General features: G+C 39.6%; 1 protein-coding gene across 5 annotated transcripts in view; it reads left to right on the forward strand.

Annotated features, from left to right (window-relative positions):
• Window positions 1–20,949, forward strand: part of LOC108717901 (centromere protein J) — a 114,031-nt gene extending 93,082 nt beyond the window's left edge. For 3 of the 5 annotated variants that reach the window (XM_041564547.1, XM_041564546.1, XM_018265346.2), the window contains 5 exons: window positions 9,015–9,122; window positions 10,065–10,205; window positions 13,463–13,547; window positions 15,092–15,212; window positions 19,970–20,949. In XM_041564547.1, coding sequence (XP_041420481.1) covers window positions 9,015–9,122; window positions 10,065–10,205; window positions 13,463–13,547; window positions 15,092–15,212; window positions 19,970–20,159 — 645 coding nt within the window. In that variant the 3' untranslated portion in view covers window positions 20,160–20,949. The remainder of the gene's footprint in view (window positions 1–9,014; window positions 9,123–10,064; window positions 10,206–13,462; window positions 13,548–15,091; window positions 15,213–19,969) is intronic. The other 2 variants (XM_041564544.1, XM_018265348.2) reach the window with 2 other exon arrangements.
• The last annotated feature ends 4,338 nt before the right edge of the window (window positions 20,950–25,287 follow it).

The following is a 25,287-nucleotide window of genomic DNA, read 5'->3' on the forward strand; positions in this document are numbered from 1 at the left end:
CCCTCCTGCCCAATTTTCACTGTACACTTGCCCAATTTTCTATTCCCTCCTGCCCAATTTTTCCTGCTCTCCTGCCAATACAGCACTATATTTTTATATATTTTTCTCAGTACAATATTTACCAGTCTCTCTGTCTGTACTTGACTGGGAGAATGTGCAGACCTGACAGCCTTACTTTTCTCACAAGGAGATTCCAGAGTAACAGTTGGTGTGTGGATGCTATTCAGCATGGAGGAGGGTGGGACTTTGCTAGTTGCTAAGTGACATCATAGCTAGTGAGAAGCCACTCCCATTCAGCAGTAGCTTGAACTGTCTGTCGGAGAAAGAGCCCTCATTGCATGTAATAATATTTCATTTTACAAAAAAAGTAAGCATTTCTGATAAAGAAATATATTTGAAGATTTTAATATTTCCATCTCCACTATCCATTAGGAGAATTTGATTTTCACGATAGATCCCCTTTAATTTGTCCACCAACCAATGTTGTTCTAAGGCTTGAATTAATGGCTCTCCCACTACACTATATTTAGGTGTTGTGTTTTCTCCTTCAAATGCAACTTGTATTCGTAATGGATAAGCTCTTACAATGTCCATGGGAGGAGTAGAAGGCAGTATCCCTTTTCCTATATTATTATTGAGGGAAAAAGAGATATTATATGTGCTTGTGTTGGTGCGGGCAGAGTGGCTTCTGCTTCCTCCTCAAATCATTTTACTTGTTTTAACATCTTTTTATAAATGTAATACAATTTCTGAAATTCTTTTGACCCCCTTGTACTAGTCATAATTTTCCCAGTCATAGATTCTTCACTTTTCTATTGGCTGCATCGTATTTTGCTGTCCACCTTGTAAAATATCTCTTTAGACTATCATATTTTTCTAAATACCCCTTAATCTCATGTCTTATCATATCTATTTGGATCTCTTCTTGAGGTTTTGGTTGCTCGTCACCTCTTAGGGTGGTCATCTGTTGTTTATCTCCTTCTAAGGTAGAAAACAAAGTGGGCAGAGCAATCCCGTTATCAGGATCATCTGGATCATCTAGTATGCTTTCATCTGGCCAGGAGGCAGGAAGCTTCCCTTTACTTGCATATCTATATGTGATGTTATAAAAGCATTCTACAATTCTGTTAGGTTTCTTTCAAGTCTCAGTTAACCATGTCTTTATAAACCCCTTTTCTTGAGCCACTGATCATGGGTGCTGATTAGAGTTTCCCAAAGGTCCCTATCTAATATGCCTGATTAGAGTCTCCCAAAGGTCCCTATCTAATCTGCCTGTCTCTGGTAATCCTGCTTTCTTACAGATGTCTTTAAAGGGCACCATTACCCAATTCCCATGATTCTGCTCCATCCACTCTATTGCTGCACGTGGTTGGCCAACCAATTTACTCAACATTCCCAATGCCTTTGCTGGAACATTGTCCCCTCTTGGAACGGTGCTAGGTCGTGTTTTCCTGGGCAACAGCAAATTCCTCTATACATCTGTACATTGTACTCTCAATTTCTCACGTTCCACAAACAATCTTATTCTAAACATATAGTAATTGTTACCACAGTTAGAGATAAGAAAGAGGACAGAAGGATAATAACTTTCTATCTATCAAAGTAGTGTACTGTTAGATGGAAACTCACAGTTCTCCTAAGGGTAAGGTCACACTTGGAGATTCGGGGAGATTTAGTCACCCGGTGACTAATCGCCTGTTCTTTGGGGGCGACTAATCTCCCCGAACTGCTTCCTCCTGTCTTCCACCTGCTAGAATGAAAAATTGCCTGTGGCATGGCAATTTGTGGTGCTCCGTTTTCCGAAGTCACCCAAAGTTTCCTCGTGAGGCAACTTCGGAAAATGAAGCGATATTTTTCTACTCCAAATGACCAAACTGAAAAGCTTTGCTAAATTTAGCCGTTTTTATTACACTTTCCAAAATTGCCTAAAATGATTGCAATTATTTCTTACATACAAAGACAAAACATCCTAAATATGTACACCAGTGGTTTGATGCCCAGTAAACATAAATTTTCATAGTTGTCAGCTCACCTCATGTGAACAAAGCCTTCTACTGTATATGAGCATTATATATTGTAAAATCCCCTAACCCAGAAAGAAAGGGCTTTTTGGTAAGTGCACATTCAGAAGAATCCAACAGAAATACATGTCTTACTACTCCAAACTGCAAAGTGTGCCAAGAAGCATGCAGTGAACAACAATTCTGGTCTAAAAGTGTGATAAAATTACGAAAATCAAATAAAAGTGTGCAAATCAAATTAACTGATCTGACAGCACGATTACCCACTTCCCTGTGTCACGGTCGGCACCCAACACCAGAACAAACACCAGGCACCCTGGTCTCGGCTCGTGCTTCACGAGTAGTGTGACCGCCTTTGGGCCTCGGGAGGAGCCCTTGGCTTACTTGGATGCCACCTGGACTTAAACGAGAGGTGCAAGATGAGGGTTCTGGATAGGCAGAGGGGCACGACAGTAAAGCAAAGTCTTTGGACAGTACAAGGCGTTTAGGCAAAGGAGTAGTCAGATCAGGCCGGGTCGAGGCAGGCAGAGAGTAAACGTTATCAAACAGGCAAAGGTCAAACCAGGGAGTCAATCAGAGGGTTAATCAGAAGCGGTAGTCAGTAATCAGGCAAGGGTCAGAATCCAGAAGTCAGAATAGTCAAATAGCCAGGCAGGGGTCAAAACAGGAATCAAACAGGTTCAGAATATAGCACAAAGCTCAGAAGCACCAGGAACAAAATACTATCATGGGCAATGACAAACTGTAGGAATGCCCTTTAATTACTTTTTGAATTTGGCGCCTCTCGCGCTGACGTCATTACGTCAGTGCGCATGCGCCTTTAAATCAGAAGTGCGCATGCGCGCTCGCACTAAGGAGCCGGCACAGGAGCAGCGCGGCGTGACGGGCGTCCCCGTCGAGGGGGCTGCAGGCGTCCCTGCCGTCTCCCCACTAGACCACCAGGACAAGGTATTTTTATCACACCCTGCCAGCTATTTTGTCCTAAATGCGAACATCTACTGCTAAGTAGTTTTTAGATATTTTGAACTTTTTCACTTTAAGGGCCTTTCCTGGGGGGGTCTTTTAGTTTACCCAGGAAGACAATATATTGTACAACCTGAGCTTTCAAAATATGTTCGAATTTTTGTGTATTTTTTCTGTTAAAGATATAGGCTTTAAGGTGTCTTATAAAATGAAAAAAAATCATGTTTCACATAGTACAATCACATAGATCAGAAAGATTATGTATGAGAACACAGCAAATTTGGAAAGTTCTATGTCTCCTGAACATTGCAATGCCAAATATATATAGTTTTATGGAGATTTTTAACTTGTATAGGTCAATATCTCAAGGCAGTACACTACCTAATTTCAAAGCACCACTCCACAAAACGACATACTTCTGATTTCATGGCCAAACATTCCACTAATAGTAGGTTTATCCTAGAAAACTAGCCATTATTAGAAAGAGCAGATTCTGGAGAATCAAAAATGGATAAATATATCTATTTACACCAAACTACCAAGTTACAATTCCTTCCTAAAGTTATAGTTTTTTATAGAACTTGGTGAATTTTTTTGAAAAATTACCTCATAATTTCCAATCTTAAGCATCATATCTCCCATACATCATTAGGTACCAATGTAAAACGCCCTAAATATGAGTGGCAGGAGTACACTAAACAGTTTAACACCCAATATGTATAGGCCTACCTAAGCATGTGACATATAGAGGGCCCAAAATGTAAAATTCCTCCACACTCTCTGTGGAGGCGACAAAAGCCGCTGATGCAGAGAGAACAGCTTGGCTGCACAGGAACGTAACATAGTAACATAGTAAGTTAGGTTGAAAAAAGACACATGTCCATCAAGTTCAACCTTTTAACTTTTTTTAATCCGTGTAACTGCCAGTTGATCCAGAGGAAGGCAAAAAAAAAAAAAAACAACTGAAACCTCTCCAATTTGCCTCATAGGGAGAAAAAATTCCTTCCTGACTCCAAAATTGGACTAGTCCCTGGATCAACTTGTACTATGAGCCATCTTCCATAACCCTGTATTCCCTCACTTGCTAAACGAAATCACAGCACCATCCAAATTGTGTATAATCTTAAAAAGCCTTTATTGGATTTTCTGTCTTGGATCTCAAACGAACAACGTTTCAGGCCTATAGGGCCATTTGTCAAGTTAATGAACTACTGCTGGTTACAAAGTTTTATACTCACTCATTAGATCGCCATCTATAGGTGAGCAATAAGAATTAATTGATACAAAGAAAATACATAAAGGCAACATTGGCAGATACATTGTAATATATAAGTAAAGTATCCACTTATTTCCTGGTAATTGTATTCATCAAGGTAAAGGTTTGAATCTCATGGTACAGTATCTGCAAAACAATAAAAATGACCAATGTTTGTAAAAAATTGTCTGATCATAATAATATTAAAAACAACCATTAAAATTCTATCGGTATATGGGATGCAAGTCATATTCGCGGTTAAGGCCATGGGGCTCCAGTGTTTTTAAGCGACGTATCCATTTAGCTTCCTTTTTTGATTACATTTTGACACAGTCACCACCGCGATGAAGTTTTGGAATATTTTCAATTACTTGAAACTTTAATTGCTGGACCCCATGACCCTTTTCAGCAAAATGACTAGATACCGCCTGATCTAATTTTTTAAGTTTCACTGCAGATTTGTGCTCACGTATTCTATCTTTGATGGCACGGGTTGTCTGCCCCACATATAGTCGGCCACATGGGCATTTGATCACATAGACTACGAATGTAGTATTGCATGTATAGAAACCATTTATTTTTATCGGAGTGCCCTTCCGTGGATGATATACAACATCGCCTTTAAGAACATTAGAGCAAAAATTGCACGACAGGCAAGGGAAAGTGCCATTGTTTCTAGGGCGTAAGACCCGTTCTTCCCTTAAATTTCCTCCCAAATCTGATTTGACCAGTGTGGATCCAATGGTGTTGTTCCTTTTGTATGACATGAGTGGCATGTTTTGGAAAATTCTACCTCAGGGACCCCATCTCTTAATATACCCCAATGTTTTTGTATGATCTTAGCGACTTCCTGACTCACTGTATTAAATTTAGAAACAAAGGGGATTGGAGACTTGCGTGTAAGTCCTCCATCCCTTCACGTTGCTTTTTAAGGAGACCTGGGGGATAACCTCTCTGCAAAAAATTATTTTCCATTTCATCCAATCTTTCCTGTTGCAAACTACCCTCTGTCACAATCCGCTTGACACGGACAAATTGTGATTTGGGTAACGATTTTTTGGTTTGGATAGGATGGAATGAATTATAATGGAGCAGAGTGTTTCTATCTGAGGATTTGCGAAACAGATATGTAATCAAAATACCACCCTTCTTGATAATAGAAGTATCCAAAAACGCAATCTGTTCACTATCAGAATGCAAGGTGAACTTTATGAAGGGTAAAGCAGCATTGATCTCTTGATGGAAAGAATTAAGGGTCCATGGTGGCCCCGTCCATATAGCGAACACGTCATCGATGAAACGAAACCACGCAACACAATGTGGCTTGAATAATATATTAGAATATATAAATTTTTGTTCAAATTCATTCATGAAAATGTTCGCATATGACGGGGCCACATTTGAACCCATTGCTGTACCCCTTTTCTGTATGTAGAAACTGTTCTGGAACATAAAATAATTATTATAAAGGACCAATTCCAGACATTGCATGATAAACTTTTTTTGTGATCCATCCATGGTAGGATCCTCCGTCAGTCCGATGCGGACAGCCTCCAGACCCCCATCATAAGGGATGGAGGTGTAGAGGCTCTCCACATCGAACGTGACCAAGATCGCATGCGATGGAATATGTTTAAATTTTTGTAGTTTAAGCAATTGCTTATCCGGTTGGAGTGGACTACCTTGCACGTGCACCTGCTTGACAAATTTGTGGTTTGGGTGAGTGCTGACCAATTGTTCCAGTTCCCTCACTTGCTAAAAAGCCATCCAACCCTTCTTAAAGTTATCTAATGTATCAGCCTATACCACTGATTCAGGGAGAGAATTCCACATCTTCACAGCTCTACCTGTAAAAACCCCTTCTGAGTATTTAGTACATGGTACATTCTTGGCAGCCTGAGCATTTGCCTGCCAGCACGTACGTCCTTGCAGCAGGGAGAGTGGAGACAGCAGTGGGGGGCAGTAGGAGACGCCCCATCATGACATTTCTGCTGTTTGGGGTTCTGGCCAGTGTCGCAGTTCTATTTTATTTTGTAAACCTTTCCCTTTTTCTACCCATCTCCACTATTCTTTCATTTGCTTATTCTCACTATTCTTAGTCCTTGGTATTGCATTTTGTTTCACTCATCGTCTCCTGTGCCTACATTCATTTTCTTGTATCTACTAGTCTTCACCTTTTTCCTCTCACTCATTCTCTACTCAAATCCTATTTTCTTTCTGCTATTCCGTTGTACTGCATTATTATCACTGGCAAAGGCAGCTATAACTAGTTCAGTGGCTTCCTAAGCTTCCTTCTCACACCCATGTACACAACTCCTGTCCATCCCCCAAGTCCGGATTTCGTGGGCGGGCGCCCCTAAGCCACACGGTCCTAGTGCCCAGCCACATACCCCCTCCCCACAAGTGCCTGCACCAGAGCGATGGGGAGCCCCAGAAAATGGCTGGGTGGCATGCTGTCCCTAATTTTTTGCTGCTAGGGTTGCCACCTTTTCTGGAAAAAAATATTGGCCTTCCTATATATTTATCTTTTTTATTTATCTTTTATCCCTAATAAATTTGGAATCAACCATAATTTTTACTGGTCAGGCCACTAAAATACAGGCCAGGTGGCAACCCTACTTGCTGCCCTAGGCCCGGGCCTGCCCCTCCCAAATGCTGTATTCTGGGCTCCCTGACAGACCTATGGACTAAAGTCCTGTTCTTTCCTGTCGTCCCGTACCCCCATCAAGCATTGGTAGCTCAGGGCTGGACTAGACTGGTGGGGCATGGGCCACCATTACTGCCCAACCTCTCCCTGGCCTGTTCACTGCATTGAAGAATATAGGTAAGCGCAGCGGATCAAGGGAGGGTAGTAACTTGGATGGGAGGGGGGTTGCATCTGGGGGGGCCAGAGGGTGCTTTGTGGCTGGGGATGGGGGTACTAGTCCAATGCTGCCTGCTGGATTGAGCGAACCCCCACCTACTGAGTGAACCCCACCCTCCTGTTTTCAGCCTTGGTCATTTGGTCTCTTGTTCTGTAACTCCCCTTCCCATCCAGTGTGGGAGCTTTTTTAAAAACGCAGTGTAAAAACGCCACGTCTGGCCTTGCCCTAACTGAGTCCACCTTTAGTTTCTGGGAGGGAGGGGGTGCTCCAGATGGAGAGCTTGTTTATAAAGGAGATCGGAGTTGTAAAATATTCAGTTTCAATAACAGTAGGTATGGATTGAGCGTTCACCTAGTCCTGTATAATAAGACCATCCTTGAGCAGAGGCTTAATTAAACAAGCAATGTTTGTTCAAGTAGATATGGAATGTATGGTACTTTCCAAAGATCATGTCATGATGACATGTAATATGGTTTCTGTTGGATAGAAATATTTTACTTAAAGTAATACTACACAACAGTATATTAGATATGATATATGTGATTATAATAAAGGCAACCTTATCATGATGTGGAATCAGTCAACACGTCCCCCAATTATTTGTCACATGCATGTGTACAATAAGCAAGCGGGGGAACTCATTCATTATGCATATGCATTCACCCCAACATGGTAGTCCACACCGCAGGTGAGGGCAATGGTTGTTCTATGATAGGTGTTATTTAAGGGTAACCACCTGTCACTGTGCACAAAAACTGCACTGTGCGTACAGCCAATCAATCAGTTACAACATACATGTAATCCTTTTCTCAACCACCCTCTAGAATAGGATGTAAACACTCTTACATTGCCAAATACTTTTGATCATCCAGGGCCTGAATTCCCTTTGCTATGTGAAAGTTACTGGGAACTGGGATTTTTTTATGCAGTGCCTCCACCTAGTGGAATTACACCTCAGGGGAATTCCTGCTAGGACAAATAAACCACACAAGTGCAATAACAGGAAACATTTTATATATTTGGAAAAAGGCAAAATGTAATTAAAACAATTTACCCCTGCCCTGGGGAACCTGTTATGGTAAAGCCAACCCTGACACAGTTGTTACCAGGACACAGTCCCACACTCCACTCCTGGTGGACAAATACAGCCACATAACAGTCCCTTCCTGAAGAGCTCTTTAAGTTTTCCAGGTAATGTTCCCTGCCCCAAAGTACCTCTCCCTTTGTACAAGACAGTTGCTCCAACGTGGCAAGCACACAGACAAGACCTGTCCTCAGTCCGCAGAAATCTCTCATGATCCAGCCAAGCTCCATGCATCCAAGCTGAGCATGCAAAGGCTCTTTCTTTACGGCTGAAGCTCCAATGCTTATCTGAAGCATGAGCACATAGCAGCCCCTTTTACCTTCTGTTGGCAATACCAGGCAGCCCTCTTACGTTCTCTGCTGCTCTCTTACTTTCTCTGCTTCATGTGGGCAGTTGAACTCCACAAGCTTAGAGTTCCTGTATCCTGAGTTCATCAAGGGCCTCGTCACCCTTGGGGCCTTTCCTTTACTGGGCCCTTGCCTCCAAAATCCCAGTTGCATAAGCTCTCGTCTGAAGTGGAAGGCAAAAGAGGGAGCGCACATTTCTAAATCAGGCACATCTCCACTAGCTAACCACAGTAGGGGATTCCCAAAACACAGGGGAAATGAACCCTATGGACCCCTATATAAATACACAAGTCATTTTACTGCAAACCCTGCAATGTCATCAGGCAGGATTTGTACTCTATGCTAGCATTTTTATGCCTGTGGAGAAAAAGCATAATTTGAGCCTTGTTCTGTTTAATTTGTACAGCCAATTATACCTAGTTCTGCATTGTGCTAAAATTTATTTCATGATATTTTATTTACATTCTGATGTTTGTATAGAGCTCAGTACCACGGTCCATATTATCCAGAAAGTCATCCATACACATGGAAATCAAAAGTAGCGAAGATGAGAGTATCCAGGAAGAAACCCAGTATCCTGATGGGAAGGTGAGGACCTTGTAAATGTAAATAATCCTTATTTATTGTTGAACTTTTGACCACCAGCCATGGTAGCCACTATTTGAATAGTGAATATAGAACATTAGAGAACCTAGAAACAATTGGCAATTAGGTACTTCCACCTCTGTATATTCTACTACCTATGACAGCTAGAGGGATACAGTTATTGCCAGGCTTTAATGTAAATAATAATATATATTTATTAGGACGTTTTTTTTCAGAAAAAGGTGGCAGCCATATAATCCACTGCATTTCTCTGTGCCCTCACTCAGCTTGTACTAGCAATGCAACACAATGCAACAAACAGAACACAAGAAAAAACATAGTTTGCCACGTAGCTTTAGTCCTGAATCTAATAATTTGTTTTTCAAAAGTCCATTAAACGACTCCTAATAAACTCGAAATTCAAATATTTTAATTTTTCCTTGATAAATCTGCCCGAGTGTCCTACTTTTAAAGGGGTAATATGGCAACCCTATAGTATATTTGCAAGTAAAAGCAGTTTCAGTCAATTTTGCTGAATCCTTGTCTAGTCTAGCAGGCAAGTTGTTTTGAGGCCTACTTCCCTATATTAAGCAGTAAAATGTGAGCAGAAATTAAAACACTGTTTCTCAGAAAGAAGAAAATATTTCAGGATTTGCTAGTGATTGGTGGGGCTTTGATATCAAGTACTCTCGAGGTCCCTTGTTGCTCCAGTTTGTAACTGTGTATATATGTAACTGTTTGTAACTGTGTAATACGTAGTTGCATTGTACACATGAATATCAGATTACAAATATTTAATTAATATGCTTTTCTTTTGCATCATTCCACCACAGGTGAGGATGTGTTTTTATTTGTTTACTATACTTTCCTGTATAGTGAATTTCAGTTTTACATTTACTTTGTTTTCAACTTGTACTAAATTTGTAGTTCAACTTGTACTTCTAGGTGGAGCAGTTGCTATCAGATGGACGCACAATCATCAGTTTTTCCAATGGAACTAAAAAGGAAATTAGTGCTGATGGAAAATCTATAACAGTGATGTTCTTTAATGGCGATATTAAGAAAATGATGCCAGATCAAAGTGTAGTACGTAATTTATTAATTGTTTTGGTGCTACTTAAAGTGGGGATCTTTTCCTGGGATGTTAATGTTGGTCACTGTGGTTCTCTTTAATACAGTGAAGTTATTTACTCCTAAAATAGTTAAAGGAAAACTATACCCCCCAAACAATGTAGGTCTCTATAAAAAGATATCGCATAAAACAGCTCATATGTAAAATCCTGCTTCATGTAAATAAACCATTTTCATAATAATATATTTTTCTAGTAGTATGTGCCATTGGGTAATCATAAATAGAAAATTGCCATTTAAAAAAATAAGGGCCGCCCCCTTGGATCGTAGGATTCACTGTACTCACAAACATACCAACAAACCATACATGTTAGATCACATGAGCCAATTAACCGACAGAGTTGTGTCTTTTGCTTCCACACTTCTTACTGTTGTAGTTAGAGTTGAAGTATTTCTGGTCAGGTGATCTCTGAGGCAGCACACAGACCATCACAAAATGGTGGCTCAAGGCAAGAGATGTAAAAGGGCAATATTTACTTAAATATATATTCCAGTTTGGTAAGATTCTTTAATATGCCACTTAATATGATATGAACTATCTGTTGCTTAAGTGTTCATTTTGGGGGTATAGTTTTCCTTTAACAGTGAAGGAAAATACATATTTGGATTTAAATGTAGGCTGAGAATCAGCCAATACCACATGGGGGTATATTTACTTACATCTGAGTTTAAGCTTGGAAAATCTTTGCCATACTTTGTGCAACTATGTCAGACTTTATTTTGTGACAACTTTGTCAGGCTTACTTTCGAGTACTTTTACTAGTGAAAGTTCACGCTTTGATAAATTTGCGGATTAATGATCGTTCGCCTTGGTGGAAATTTGCCTGGTGTAACATTGCGAAACTTCTTTTGTGCTAAGCTTTTTCGCTATTGGATTTTCTAACTCGCTTTTTAGTAAACATGGTGTTGTGAATTGTCATTTTGGTATATTTTTTGCTAAAAAGCCTCAATTCGCCCTTTAGTAAATGTGCCCTATGGAGCAGAATGGCTGCAGCTCCTGCATTTATACTGTGTTCCCTTGTGGCACTAGCCTTAAAATAATCTGTGTAAAAAAGTATATACAGGGGAGTGGCAAGGTGCAAACTGCTGCTTTTTTGTACATTGAACACAAATCCTTCTTTTTGGGATACAGTATGAAGTGTGATGGAAGATGAGACACTGAGGTAAAACAGAGATTTTAAGGGGTGTTTATCAATGTGTAAAAGTGTGAGTTCAGCTATTGATAAATATGCCTCTAAAAATTCCACAGTAAACCACTTTGGAATTTCAGTCCATCAAACTGTGACAAGCTCTGTTTTAACCTTTGGGTCTACTGGACTATATAAAAGAGTCCAGTATTTTGCACTTGACATGGGGTCAGGGGCAGCGAACTGACCCTGTGCAATTTATTAAAAATAATCCAAAAAAAACCAAAATAAATCCATAAAACCTTTTATATCATGGAAAACAGAGAAACTGCAATATTGGGGTCACTGCAATGTGCTCCATAATAAATAGAGATTATTTATGAAAGTGCAACTGCACCTGAGCTAAACTATGACCAATTGTTGCACATATTGATGACGTTTATTAAAGGGAATTTATACTAAATAAAACATCATTTACTTCCCCTATGCCCTGAGAGCTGTTCATATAATCTTTTGACAGCCTCCAGATGTGCTGCTTAGTTAGAAGGCATTTTTTATATTGGTTTTAACTTTATTTTTATGATTTAGTTTTTTTGACTACCCCTTGTTGCAAAAACAAAATTGTTGCAGAGACAAAAAATTTGCCACAAGAAAAATGCCCATTAACTTGAATGCATTTAGAGTGAGAAAATGTTGCACACATAAAAAATTGTTGTGTGGAAAAAAAATGTTGACGTCTATTGACTTCAATGTGTTTCACACATTTTTCACCTTTTCGCATATTGTTTTGCCAACATTTTTCAGTGGTAACTGGTAATTCCAGGGTCCCCTCAGTGGGCTGCTTCAATAGACCACCAAACTTGTACCAAAACTACTTTTGTTTTAACAACATACTCTGTAAGTCCACCATCCACACTATGACATTTTTAGGCACAATTAGCTCTCAATTTACTCGCACAGATGCGTTGTTTTGATCCTCTGGACACAATTTTGCAAGGAGAAACTTGGACCACAGCCATTATTATGCTATGAAATAAACACTGCCAATTGTCAATTAAAATATGCTATTTGCATTCACAAATGACTCTTCATCTTTCCGAAATTACAAGCAGCAGTTCTGTGAAACATTTGCAGATACTCTGCAGGGATAATTGTTATTGCACTGACTCACTTTTATTTTGGTGCTAAACACAGTATTTTGTTTAACCATGACTCCAAGAGTTTTTTAAGTTACATGCAAATATTTTTTGTATATGAGTGGAGCAATGTTACTGTTTGGGTAGATTGGTGTTATTACATATTTAGAAAATCCAAGGTTCGCTAGATATCAATATACCATTCTGGGCTCAGATTCATTTCAGTATTTGCTCGCACGGCTGGGCCAAGCCGATCGGACGCTCTAGTCAACATGGACAGCCAGCCGCAAAGTTCACAAACATGTGCAGTAGCTGAGGGGAGAGTGACAGGGAGGGGAGAGCGAAAGGGGGGGAAAGGAGCGGACAGTGGAGGGGAGAGCGACAGAGGCCAGCAAACTCGAACTAGTATGCAGAGTAGGCGGAAGACCCTTTAACAGGTACCTGCCCAGTGCCCCCATCTTTGCACCCTAGGCAGCCAGAACTAGGGTAGGCAGAAGAGGCACCTGCCTAGGGCTCTAAGATAATGGGGCGCTTGGCAGTTACCTATTAAGTTTCTTCTGCTTACTCCTAGTCTGTGTTCGCTGCCCTCTCAAGCTGGGTTGCAGAGCGCCTGTTTTGTGGAGATATGGTACTTGGCTGAATACAAAACCTATGAATTTGGTCCATCCCCCCTTATATATATGTGTTGGAATATATGCAACAGCTTTCATGCTTAAACTTTGTATGCTATACTGAAATGGTCACAAGGTGGCGCTGTGAATATTGTTAATGTGTTTTTAAGATTTTCTTGTCTGCTGATGTTTTCAGTGCACTAACCAATCAGGATCAGGTCCGTGCAGTTTGATGTGCTTTGAGGACCAGATGTTTTACATGATTATTTATTGATGACATTAACTTTTAGGCATCACTTAATATAAACAAATGAATTTAACTATATTTATATATTTAGATGTATTATTATGCAGAGGCAAAGACAACTCATTCATCGTACCCAAACGGCTTGGAAGTACTGCAATTCCCTAATAAACAAATAGGTATGTTTACTGTATTACTTAAATTTGTGTACTAGGGAACTACAGGTATGGGATCTGTTATCCAGGACCTTATGCGGGACCTAGGGTTTTTCTGGATAATTAATCTTTCCATAATTTGGATCTTCCTACCTTAAGTCTAATAGAAAATCATTTAAACATAAAATTAACCCAATAGACTGGTTTTGCTTCCAATAAGGATTCATTATATCTTGGTTTGGATTAAGCATGAGGTACTGTTTTATTATTACAGAGTAAAAGGAAATCATTTTTAAAAATTTGGATTATTTGGATAAAACGGAGTCTATAGGAGATGGCCATTCCGTAATTCAGAGCTTCCTGGATAATGGGTTTCTGGATAATGGATCCCAAACCTGTATGAATACACAGGAGTCATTGAATTAGCAGCAGTATTTAACCTGTTATATGCTTGGTAGTGCAGAGTTACATTGCAATAGCTGTTCTCCATCTATGTTGGTCGCTAATGCACAAACACATACACTTTATGTAACATTTCCTGATAGGATAACCTGACTAAACATGAAGGTCTTGCTACACCACACATCAATCAACAGCATGCCATTGTTCTTTTCAGCACAATCAATCTTTAAGGAAAGTAACCAATCAGTGACTTGGGGGGATACATGGGTCATAACTGTTGCTTTTGAATCTGTGCTGAGGCTAAGGATCAATTGCAAACTCACTGAACAGTTATGTCCCAACTGGCCCCCCTTAAAGTTCCTGACTAATTCAGAGTTAGAGAGCTGAAAAGCAGGAAGTTGTGTTCTGTTCTGTTATGTTAGACATCTGCTCACTCCAGCCTTTATAAATTAAGTTTTTGGCTAACTAACTATATTAAAAACATTTTTTATTTTGCACAGCATATTTACCCAGTTGTTATTTTTACACTGAACTGTTCCTTTAATGAGCAATTTCAAGATATATTGGTAAAAATGGCCAACCTCTGGCTATATTGGGGGCTCTAAAAATAATTTGCTGTGGAGCCCAGTAACATCTAGTTACAACACTAACCTCAAAAACATAATTTTTCCCAAACAGGCTTTTAAAATTAAGAAATGAATATTTGTATTTTGTCACAGAAAAAACTCATGTGCTAGCAAAAATCTAATTGCGCCATTCCTTTTTTAATGAGGCTGAAAAAAAATAAAGTTTCTTGAGACAATTCTCATTGACTTCTATAGAAACTAGCCAGCTGTTGCTTGGCAAGTATCTCTTTTTGGGGCCTTTTGCATTATTTTTTGCATCTATTCTATAGTATATACCGTATGTGGTAGGACTCTGGGGTCCACTTTCTACCAATGCCTGCTAATGATAAGCAAGACAGATATTTTCACCAAGCAATGAGGCATCTTCACTTAAAAAAATTAAAAATCTTGCTAAGGGGTTAAACTAAGGGGTTTATTTATTATTATTTATTTATTATTTTACATGAAGAACAGGTCAGATTAGCAAAAAAAATAAAATAATATTCAATAAAAAAATCCACTTTCAGATTTAATAATTTTTCTGTTTTCTATTTTATAAAGAAAAACACCATCCTGAAGGTGTGAAAGAAATAATATTTCCAGATCGAACTATAAAACTTCTTCACAAGGATGGACGTGAGGAAACAACTTTTCCGGATGGAACAATAGTAAAATTAGACACGTTAGTTACTTATTTTAAAATATGAATTTGCATCATTAATTGCTTATATTAAGTGATACTTACCGTACTTAATTATTAAAACATAATTTTTTTATATTTTTATTCAGATGAATTATTAAATTGTTAACATGATGGAATAGGAACCAGATTTAAAGGAGAACTAAACCATAAAAACTAATATGGGAAGGAAAGGAATACAGGGTTTTATATATTGAGCCTACTGCACCAGCCTAAGATTCATCATTTCTGTGACATGATAATGATTCAGGTTTTTGAAGTTGTACAACAGGGGTTACAATCTTGGATTTTCTTAAGAGTGTCTTTAACACTCTCATGCTCAGTGCAGCTGTTGAGAAGAAAAGGTTAGGGGTTTTCACAAATCATAAATAAGGATTGCCTGTCCTATTTAATTCTTATGATTTAATTATCTAATACTAAACCGCTGATTTCTAAATTCCGATTCTAATTGCACTGGTTTCTGAGCTACCATGTAATTATAATCTGAATTAATTACTAATCAGCCTGTTTTTTTATCATGTCTATAAATGCAGTGGTGGACTAATGTGGGCCCCTAGGCTACATCCACATAGGCCTCGCTTCTAGGTTACTGCTAAGTTTTTTAATGACACAGTAACAGATGACATTTGTTAATGATTTCACATGTGCACATGCATATTTATTATTTTTGCCAATGATCTTTTCTGTTCACTCTCCAGTCTGTCATTCAAATCACTAGTTAGTAGGAAGTTAACAACAAGATGACAGTCTAAAAACAGCAGAGCTCCAGAACTTTAAAAGTGCAAAGCAATAAAGACAAAATACATATTGCTACTGCAGTGTTTCAGAATACTGCCAATTGTACACATTTAATGAATAAATTAATACTTAGCCAATAGATAACTTATATAATAATACATGACGAATGGGCATATATACCACGTTACCAAGAACCTTGTTCAGCGATAGTTCCATGTGGATGCACAGGCGGACCCTGGGGTTTCCAGTGTTCACTGACGCCCTTTAGGGGCCCCGGGTTTTCTGCTGCGGAAGCCAACTAGGAAATGCATAACAAGTCTGAAAGCGAGGTACCGGCAAGGATTCAGACAAGTCGTAGTTGGAGTCAGGCGAAGCGTTCAATGCAGGCAGCAGGAATTGTAGTCAAGGGTCGGGCAGTAGTCAAAACCAGGAATTGAAAACACAAACAAAACACTTTGGCAGGAACAGCAAAAACTGGAACCAGCTTGGCAACTTCCAAAATGGAGACTGGGCCTTTAAGGAGTTTCTTGGCGTCAAAATTCAAATTCCATGCCAGCTGATGATGTCATGATGCTGGGCGTCACGATGCAGGCATCAAGACACTCGCCAGCCAAACGGCAGCGTCTGTGGGGCCTGGATGCCGGAAGTGCACACCAGCGCACCGGAAGGTAAGAGATCGCTGCAATCTCCCTGCGCATCTTACAGTACCCCCCTTCAGGAGTATTCTCCGGGGACTCCCAAAACTTGTCTTGTGAAAGACCCGGATCAGAAGAGGGGCATGAGTGTCAGCCGCTCTTACCCAAGATCTCTCTTCAGGTCCAAAACACCTCCAATGGACCAAATATTGGATCTTGCCTCTCACCTTCCTGGAATCCAGAATCTCTTGCACTTCAAACTCTTGGTGATCATGAAGAATGATGGGAGCAGGGGGAGGTTGATCGACTGAAAACTTGTTTCTAACAAAAGGCTTGAGTAAGGAAACATGAAAAGAATTGGAGATATTCAAGGTGGAACGAAGTTTTAGACGAAAAGACACAGGATCAATCACCTCCTTAATCTTGGAAGTCCCACATACCAAGGTCCAAACTTGGGAGAGGGTAGAGGAAGTTTGATGTGCTTTATGGAAAGCCAGACAAAATCTCCAACTTGGTAGGGAGGATTAGTGCGACGGTATTTATCTGCCGCAATCTTCTGAGACGAGGAAGCTTTTAGTAGAGATTGGTGGGCTTTGGACCAAATAGCTTTGAAATCACGGACAATAGCATCTGCTGCTTGAATTCCAGTCTTGTAGACCTCAGACAGAAAGGCAGAAGGATTGTAGCCGAATACAATAAAAAACGGAGAAGATCCCAGCGAGTTGTGTTGTAAGTTATTGTGAGCAAACTAAGCCCAAGGAAGAGGTTCAACCCAATTGTCTTGGGTTTGGGAAATAAAACATCATAGGAAATGCTCCAGGATCTGATTGGTCCTCTCAGTCTGATCATTACTCTGAGGATGATAGGCTGAAGAAAAGTTCAATTTGATGCCCAAATGTCTCGAGAAAGCCTGCCAGAATCTGGATACAAACTGCACCCCACGATCGAACACAATAGATTGAGGAACACCATGCGATCTCTTTAATGAAAATTTGGGCTAGGCCGGCAGCAGCAGAGGAAGCTTCTTTGAGGGAACAAAATGAGCCATTTTGAAAAATCTGTCTACTACCACTAGAATGGTAGTCATATCCAAAGATCTAGGCAGATCCACAATAAAGTCCATAGCAATATCTTGCCAGGGTTGAGTGGGAATGGGTAAGGGTTAGAGAAGACCACATGATAAAGAGCGAGGAGTCTTCTGTTGTGCACAGACAGTGCAGGCCGAGACAAAGAGCTTAACATTTTTAGCAAGTGAAGGCCACCAACAATACCTTGAAAACAAACTCGTGGGTCTTCTTGATGCCTGGATGACCAGAAATCTTCGAAGAATGAGCCCATTCAAGAACTTGGGCAATCCTTTGCTGAGGTACAAAAATCCTCCCAGAAGGACATTCAGGAGGGCATTAAAAATTGGAAGAATCTGAAAAAATCAGTAAAGTGGGTGCCGAGCTAAAAAGCTCCTTGAGTGTAGAGAAAGCCTCTTGTGCTTGATTAGTCCAGGAAGCCCTTAAAGGTTTTTTTTCGTGAGAGCCATAATGGGGGCCAAAATCTGAGAAAATTTCTTTATGAATTTACGATAGAAATTGGCAAATCCTAGGAAGAGCTGAATGGCTTTCAAACCCATAGGAATTGGCTAGTCTAGGACAGCTGAGACCTTTGCAGGATCAATCTCATACCCAGAAGGAGAAATGAAATTGTGATCTTATGAAATTCGCATTTCTCAAGCTTGGCATAAAGACAGTTCTCCCTTAACTTGAGTGGAACTTGTTTCACTTGGAGAAGATGATCAGACATTGAGGAGGAGAAAACTAAGATATCATTCAAATAGACAATGACACATGACTGCAGAAAATCATGAAGAACATCGTTTATGAAGTCTTGGAAAACAGAGGGGGTGTTGCACAAGCCGAAGTGCATGACCAAATATTCATAATGGCCATCCCGGATGTTGAAGGCCATCTTCCACTCATCCCCCTGACAAATACGAATGAGGTTATACGCACCTCAAAAGTTCAACTTGGTGAAGACTAAGGCTCCCCTTAATCGGTTAAATAATTCAGGTATCAAAGGCAAAGGGTATCGGTTCTTTAACGTAATCTTGTTCAAGGCTCTGTAGTCTAAGTGTGGTCTAAGAGTTCCATCTTTCTTCTGGACAAAAAAGAAACCAGCCCTGGCTGGAGACGTAGATTTCCTGATAAGGCGTTTAGACAGATTCTCCAGAACATATTCTTTCATGGCTTTCACGGCTCGGGTCTTCGGTACGGATAACGGATATGTTCTTCCCCCTAGGTGGGATGGAACCAGGGACTAAATCAATTGGACAATCGTAGGGACGATGTGGTGGTAACCCTTCTGCATTTTTCTTTTCAAACACATCTGCAAATTCTTTGTAAACATCAGGAAGAAGAGGATTAGATGCTGAAAACAGATATGAAGCGGCCACAGGAATAACGACAGAATACCTTACCTCCAAACGCCAGTGTCAGAGGGGCCTGGATACCGGAAGTGCGCGTTTGTGCACAGAGACTCTAGGGGGCAAATTTACTAAAGTGCGAAGTGACTAACACGGGCGTAACTTCGCTATCGAAGGAGATAGACTATCTCCTAACGCGTTTCGTATCCAACAATACGCAATCATATGTACCTATGATTACGTATCATTGGTAACCCCAGGCCCGACACCTTTGGATTTATCAATTCGAACGGGCAATTTTTACATGAAGTCAGCCGATAACGCACTCACCAAGTCCGGTAGTTGGTAGTACCTATGATTACGTATCGTTGTTTACGAAAAGCGTTAGGACGTGTAATTTTTAGTAATATGGAATAAAGCTTCAATTTTACCTCACCGGCTGGCTGCAGGAGTGTATGTCCATTCATTGATCAACTCCTTTAATAGACCAGTAAATTCACTGTAAAAATAACCCTTGGCATACCAGTGTAGAATGGGTAAGCATTACAGTAACCCTCCATTTGGCTAAAAACATGATCTGCAGTCACACTAGACACATTATACATTTATACAGAAGGCATTATTACAAGTTGTATAGCATAATTAAGGTTTACTTAGACAGGAGGGCCTGGGTCCCAGTAGTCAGGCAGGCTCTGGCAAGGTGGCTGGAAGCTCCCTAATCTGTTCAGCTTTGCTGTTCCTGGACTCTTCACCACTTGCTGCCCATCAGGGTAAAATGGACATGGTAATTAGGAGGTCTATCCAAAAAAATGGGCATGGCCAAAAAATGTGTCCCTCTTTCTATTTCCTAAATGTTGGGAGGTATGTCTTTCTATACTTATTTCTTTATCTTGACTTTTAAAGTATCTTTTAAGTCCAATAATTTTATGCATGATCTGTTTGTTTTAATGCAGGAATGGAATGAAAACTGTCATATTTCAAAATGGACAGAAAGAGATTCACACTGCTCAGTTTAAAAGAAGAGAATATCTAGATGGGACTGTTAAAACTGTGTATTCAAATGGTCGCCAAGAGACAAAATATTCCTCAGGACGCATTCGGATAAAAGACCAACAAGGAAATATTATTCTTGATAAGAAATAATGTTTATTGTAGTTGGGTAAACCAAAACATGTGGGGTATCTTTTAAACATTTCCCCTAAAATTATAAATATAGTGTATATACATTGCATTCTCATCTGTAGAATGCAAGTCGTTACCATATTTAGTTTACTTCTGCAATTCTTCAGTGACAGGCCCTGATCATGTATAAACAGAATAAAAGAAAGGGGCATCATATGTTTTGTTTAAAATCACACTATTCCTTCCTACACAGTAAAAGCCTTGGGAGTCAAATATGTAGAATCCAATTTATCAGTAGATCAGAAGACCAGCATTATCTCTAATTATTCAATTGGATCACAATTCTGGGTCCTTACCTTCAGGGTCGTTTTAAGGCCTTGATGGGCCAGGGGCAAAGAGGTAAGCGGTGGGACCCCAGGACCCTGACGCGTGCAGCGTGTCAAAATTTTTTGTGTAGCCACACCCACTGTTTGGCCACACCTCCTAAATACCACAACCATTTTAACAAAACTTTATTCAGTCATGCCAGTAATGGATAATCAGAATATTAACCACAGATCTGACAGTATACTACTTCTACTTTAAAAAATGGATAATTAGCATATTAACCCTAGCTTTGCCAGTATAATCAATGTAGAAATGGGCAATGAGCACTTCACTGATCCGGGCCAAGCAAGTAAGATCACTAAAACATGGCTTTTTATTCAGCAGCTCTCCAGTTTGAAATTTTAACACCTATCTGGTTGCTAGGGTCCACATTACCCTAGCAACAATGCATTGCTTTGAATAAGAGACTGGAATATGAATAGGAGAGGACCTGAATAGAAAAATGAGTAATAAAAAGTAGCAATAACAATAAATGTGTAGCCTTGCAAAGCATTTGTTCTTAGATGGCGGTCAGTGACCCACATTTGAAACCTGGAAAGAGTCAGAAGGTAAAAGCAAATCATTTAAAAGATATAAAAAAATAAACGAAGACCAATTAAAAATTTGCTTAGAATAGGCCATTCTATAAGATATTATATTAGAAGTTAACTTGCAGGTGAACCACCCCTTTACTCTACAAGCAAATAATTGGAACAAATGAATTATGAACACTGCATAGCCCTTGACATGCCAGTAAGATCAATAAAGAATGAACTAGCATTGGAATAACCCTCACACATGGCAGTAAATTAATTTTAAAATGAGACTATGAGGCTTATAAAATCACTTTAAAAATGGCTAATAGAAACTACATCAGACTTGCCAGTAAAATCATAGAATGGATAATCAGCAGGCAATGATCCCTCAGGTACACAGAGGCCCAGACAGCCCCCCACAGACCCAATAAAGAGTGAATGTCTATGGCATCTTACAGCAGCCCATCTAGCATTTGCTAGAATCATACAGGCCTCATAATCAGTACTGCAGTAACCAAATCATGGGTAGTAAAGTATAAATGATTAATATTTAATAAAAGCTGGAAGTGTACTACTGCCTTTTAGGAGTGTACATAATAAAGTGAAGCTGGCATGATAATGATTTAGCAGTAATGACCAATCTGTATTAGCATAGCTGCTGAACTAAACCCACCAAAATACAAGTCTATTGATTCACTCATCTTAGATTTATACTGTAGTTTAACCAAAAACAACAGATGAGGAATATGAATAACCAGAAAATAGACCAAAAAAGTCCAACATAGCACCAAAGCAGAAGGCTTAAGTAAACTTTTAGTACATTATAGAATTGTTAATTCTAAGCAACTTTCCTATTGGTCTTCATTATTTATTTTATTTATAGTTTTTTATTATATATTATATATAATTATTTGCGTTTTTCTTCTGACTCTTTGCTGCTTTCAAATGGGTGTCACTGAACCAATCTAAAAAAACAAATGCTCTGTAAGGCTACAAATGTATTGTTATTGCTACTTTTAATTACTCCTCTTTCTACTTAGGCTTCTCCTATACATATTCCAGTCTCATATTCAAATCTGGAGAGCTGCTGAAAAAAAACTCAAAGGCCACAAATAATAAAAAATAAATACCAATTGCAAATTGTCTCCGATTATCCCTCTCTACATCATACTAAAAGTTAACTCAAAAGGTGGACAACTCCTTTAATATGAACAATAAAAAGAAGTATAGCCAGCTCTAATCACTCATAAAACTCATTAAACTGATTAAAAGCATAGAGCCATAAATTTCTGTACTCTAAAATTAGCGACAAAAGTCAATGTGGAACTACAGCTCACCTGATAAGAGAAGTGAAACCCCAGGCCGACACCTTTGAATTTATCAATTCGAACGGGCAATTTTAACATGAAGTCAGCCGATAACGCACTCACCAAGTCCGGTAGTTGGTAGTACCTATGATTACGTATAGTTGTATACGAAAAGCGTTAGGATGTTTAACTTTTAGCAACATGGAATAAAGCTTCAATTTTACCTCACCATCTGGCTGCAGAAGTGCGTGTCCATTCATTGATCAACTCCTTTAATAGGCCAGTAAATTCACTGTAAAAATTAATTTTGAGCAAATCATAACCCTTGGCATACCAGTAAGATAACTGTAGGATGGGTAAGCATTACAGTAACCCTCCATTTGGCTAAAAACATATTTATATGGTGAATAAAATAAACAAAAAAAACAGCAGCCTTGTTGAAACAGGCCAGGTACCATGAAAACAAACTGATAACCTCAAAAATTAATCACAATTATAACAGTACAGACACAGACACAATAACTGATGATATGCAGTCACGCTAGACACATTATACATTTATACATTCTGAAGGCATTATTACAAGCTGTATAGGATAATTTAGGTTTACTTAGACAGGAGGGCCTGGGTCCCAGTAGCCAGGCAGGCTCTGGCAAGGTGGCTGGAAGCTCCCTAATCTGTTTTGCTTTGCCTTTCCTGGACTCTTCACCACTTGCTGCCCATCAGGGTAGTGGCCTTTGTCTGTTCTTCCAGTCCCCAGCTCCAGGGCAACCAGTGAATACTGTGTATAACAGAGTCTAGTTCTATCTCTGGGCTCAGCTCCTCCGACCAGGGACCCAGATCAGGGCAGGCTTGTGCAATGCAGGCAATTGGTTTTAATGCTAGGTGCCTCCTGTCCTCTCCACTTCTGTCCTTTGGTGCATCATGCTCTGTCCTGCCCTACTGCTTGCCTGGATGGAAAGGTCTCAGTCCTCAGCAACCACTCCCTCTCTCACAGATGTGCCGACTTCCACTACGCAGACTCTATGATAAGGAAGAACAGGGGCGGGACCTGCTGGGGAGCCTATTGAATTTGCTCCCACCCACAGTCTGCAGTTAATGGTTGGCTGTCAGTTTAGGCAATCACCACAGTTAAATGACAGAGACCTCAGCCTATCAGTGAGCTACCTGAGTTGATTAGCAGCTGTAGCCCACCAATGAGCATAGGCAGAAGGCTTGGGTGGGACTGTGGGGTGATAGAGTAGTTTTAAAGTAGCGCGACTGTGCCGGACCCCCTGTAGCGCGGGGCACAATTGGGCCCTATCGGTGCAATTGGTTGGCCGGCACTGATACCAGGTACCTTACTTTATCAGCAATAAAAAAAATTGTAAAAAAAGAAAACCTTTGCAAGTCAGTGTGGGCCCCCAAAATAAGTGGGCCCTGGGCAGATGCCCCTTTTGCCCGCTTATTAAAGCGGTCCTGCTTACCTTATTCAATTTTTAAATAAAATAACTTAGCGTTGGTTTGTTTAAATACAATATGTGCTTTTTAGTGTAATGAAACAAACACAAACATGTAACACTCAAGGAGGTAATCACAGATGTGAGAATTTCACTAAAAGTAGACCCCAAAATCATTTATGCCTGGGCAACTCTGGCATATGGTATAGGTTCATCTCAGCACTGATACTGCTACACAGTAAATCTATACTACCTACAGCATCTAGGGAATAAACTGCAGAATAATTGGTGGTAAGCATATTTGTATTTTCAAAAAGTAGTAGCTATATGGTAGATTAAAAAAGAGGCAATTTGTGACACACTGGGCTTGTACCTAAAAAGAAAAATGCTAAATACAAATGTATTTCATTATGTGCACAATAACATTAACAATATAAAGTGACAACTTGGAATTAAAACAGGAGTTAAATACGCACCAGTAGCACTGTAATCCTAGCCTTCAACAATGATGGGAATTTGATTATTTATTCTCTTTTCTTTTTCATCTTATTTTGCTTGTGTTTTGGTGTTTGAGCACTGACATTACCATATTGGGGTTTGCCAAACCTGTAAGATGCAGATGGAGCTGAGGATATTATTGATACATATTTGTACAGTATATTTACATTGGGTGGTAGATACAAATGTACATAGTTGACATTTAAAGGGGCGGTTCAACTTTAAGTTCACTATTGATGTGTTATGGAGTGGTCTGTTCCTAGCAACTTTGCAGTTGGTATTCATTATTTATTTTTGGTTATATTCTATGGTTTTTGAATTATTTGCCTTCCATGTCTATTTTGTTTCAGCTCCTATGTGGGGCCACAGACCCTGGCAGCCAAAAAAATGACTGCTGTCTGAGGCTACAATTTTAATATTTTTGTTACTTTTTTGCTTATCTTTCAATTCAGCCCCCCTCCTATACTTATTTTAGCCTCGCTGGTTGTGAGGGAAAATAAGACCCTAGCAACCAGACAGCTGCTGGAAGCCCAAACTGGAAAACCAGCTGCTAAACAAAATTCTAAATAACTGAAAACCATGAAAATGTAAAAATGAAGACCAATTGCAGATTGTCTCACAATATTACTCTACTACTCTACATCATACTAAAAGTTAATTTAAAGATGAACTACCCCGTTAAGACTTGTATGGGAAGAAAACAATGAAACTGAATAATTAAAGATGGAATTGTTTTTTGCCAGTTTCATTTTAATTAAGAAATACTTTTAAATACATGGTTTTTACATTTATTGATTTTGTCCAAAACCCCTAACTTTACCTGCAGCAATCCTCCAAGGTTCACTCTGTCTTCAAAGCTTGGACTCCTGAGTCGCTACCACTGACAACATCTAATGCGTCAACTTATTCTGCCTGCGCATGTCTGCAGGAGCGAGCAGGAGATTCCAGAATCTTTGCATCTTTTTTGCACATGCAATGCAGTCTTGGTCTTGCTCCAGAAGCA

Source organism: Xenopus laevis, chromosome 5S (assembly GCF_017654675.1).
Source record: "Xenopus laevis strain J_2021 chromosome 5S, Xenopus_laevis_v10.1, whole genome shotgun sequence".
Taxonomy (NCBI): Eukaryota; Metazoa; Chordata; class Amphibia; order Anura; family Pipidae; genus Xenopus; species Xenopus laevis.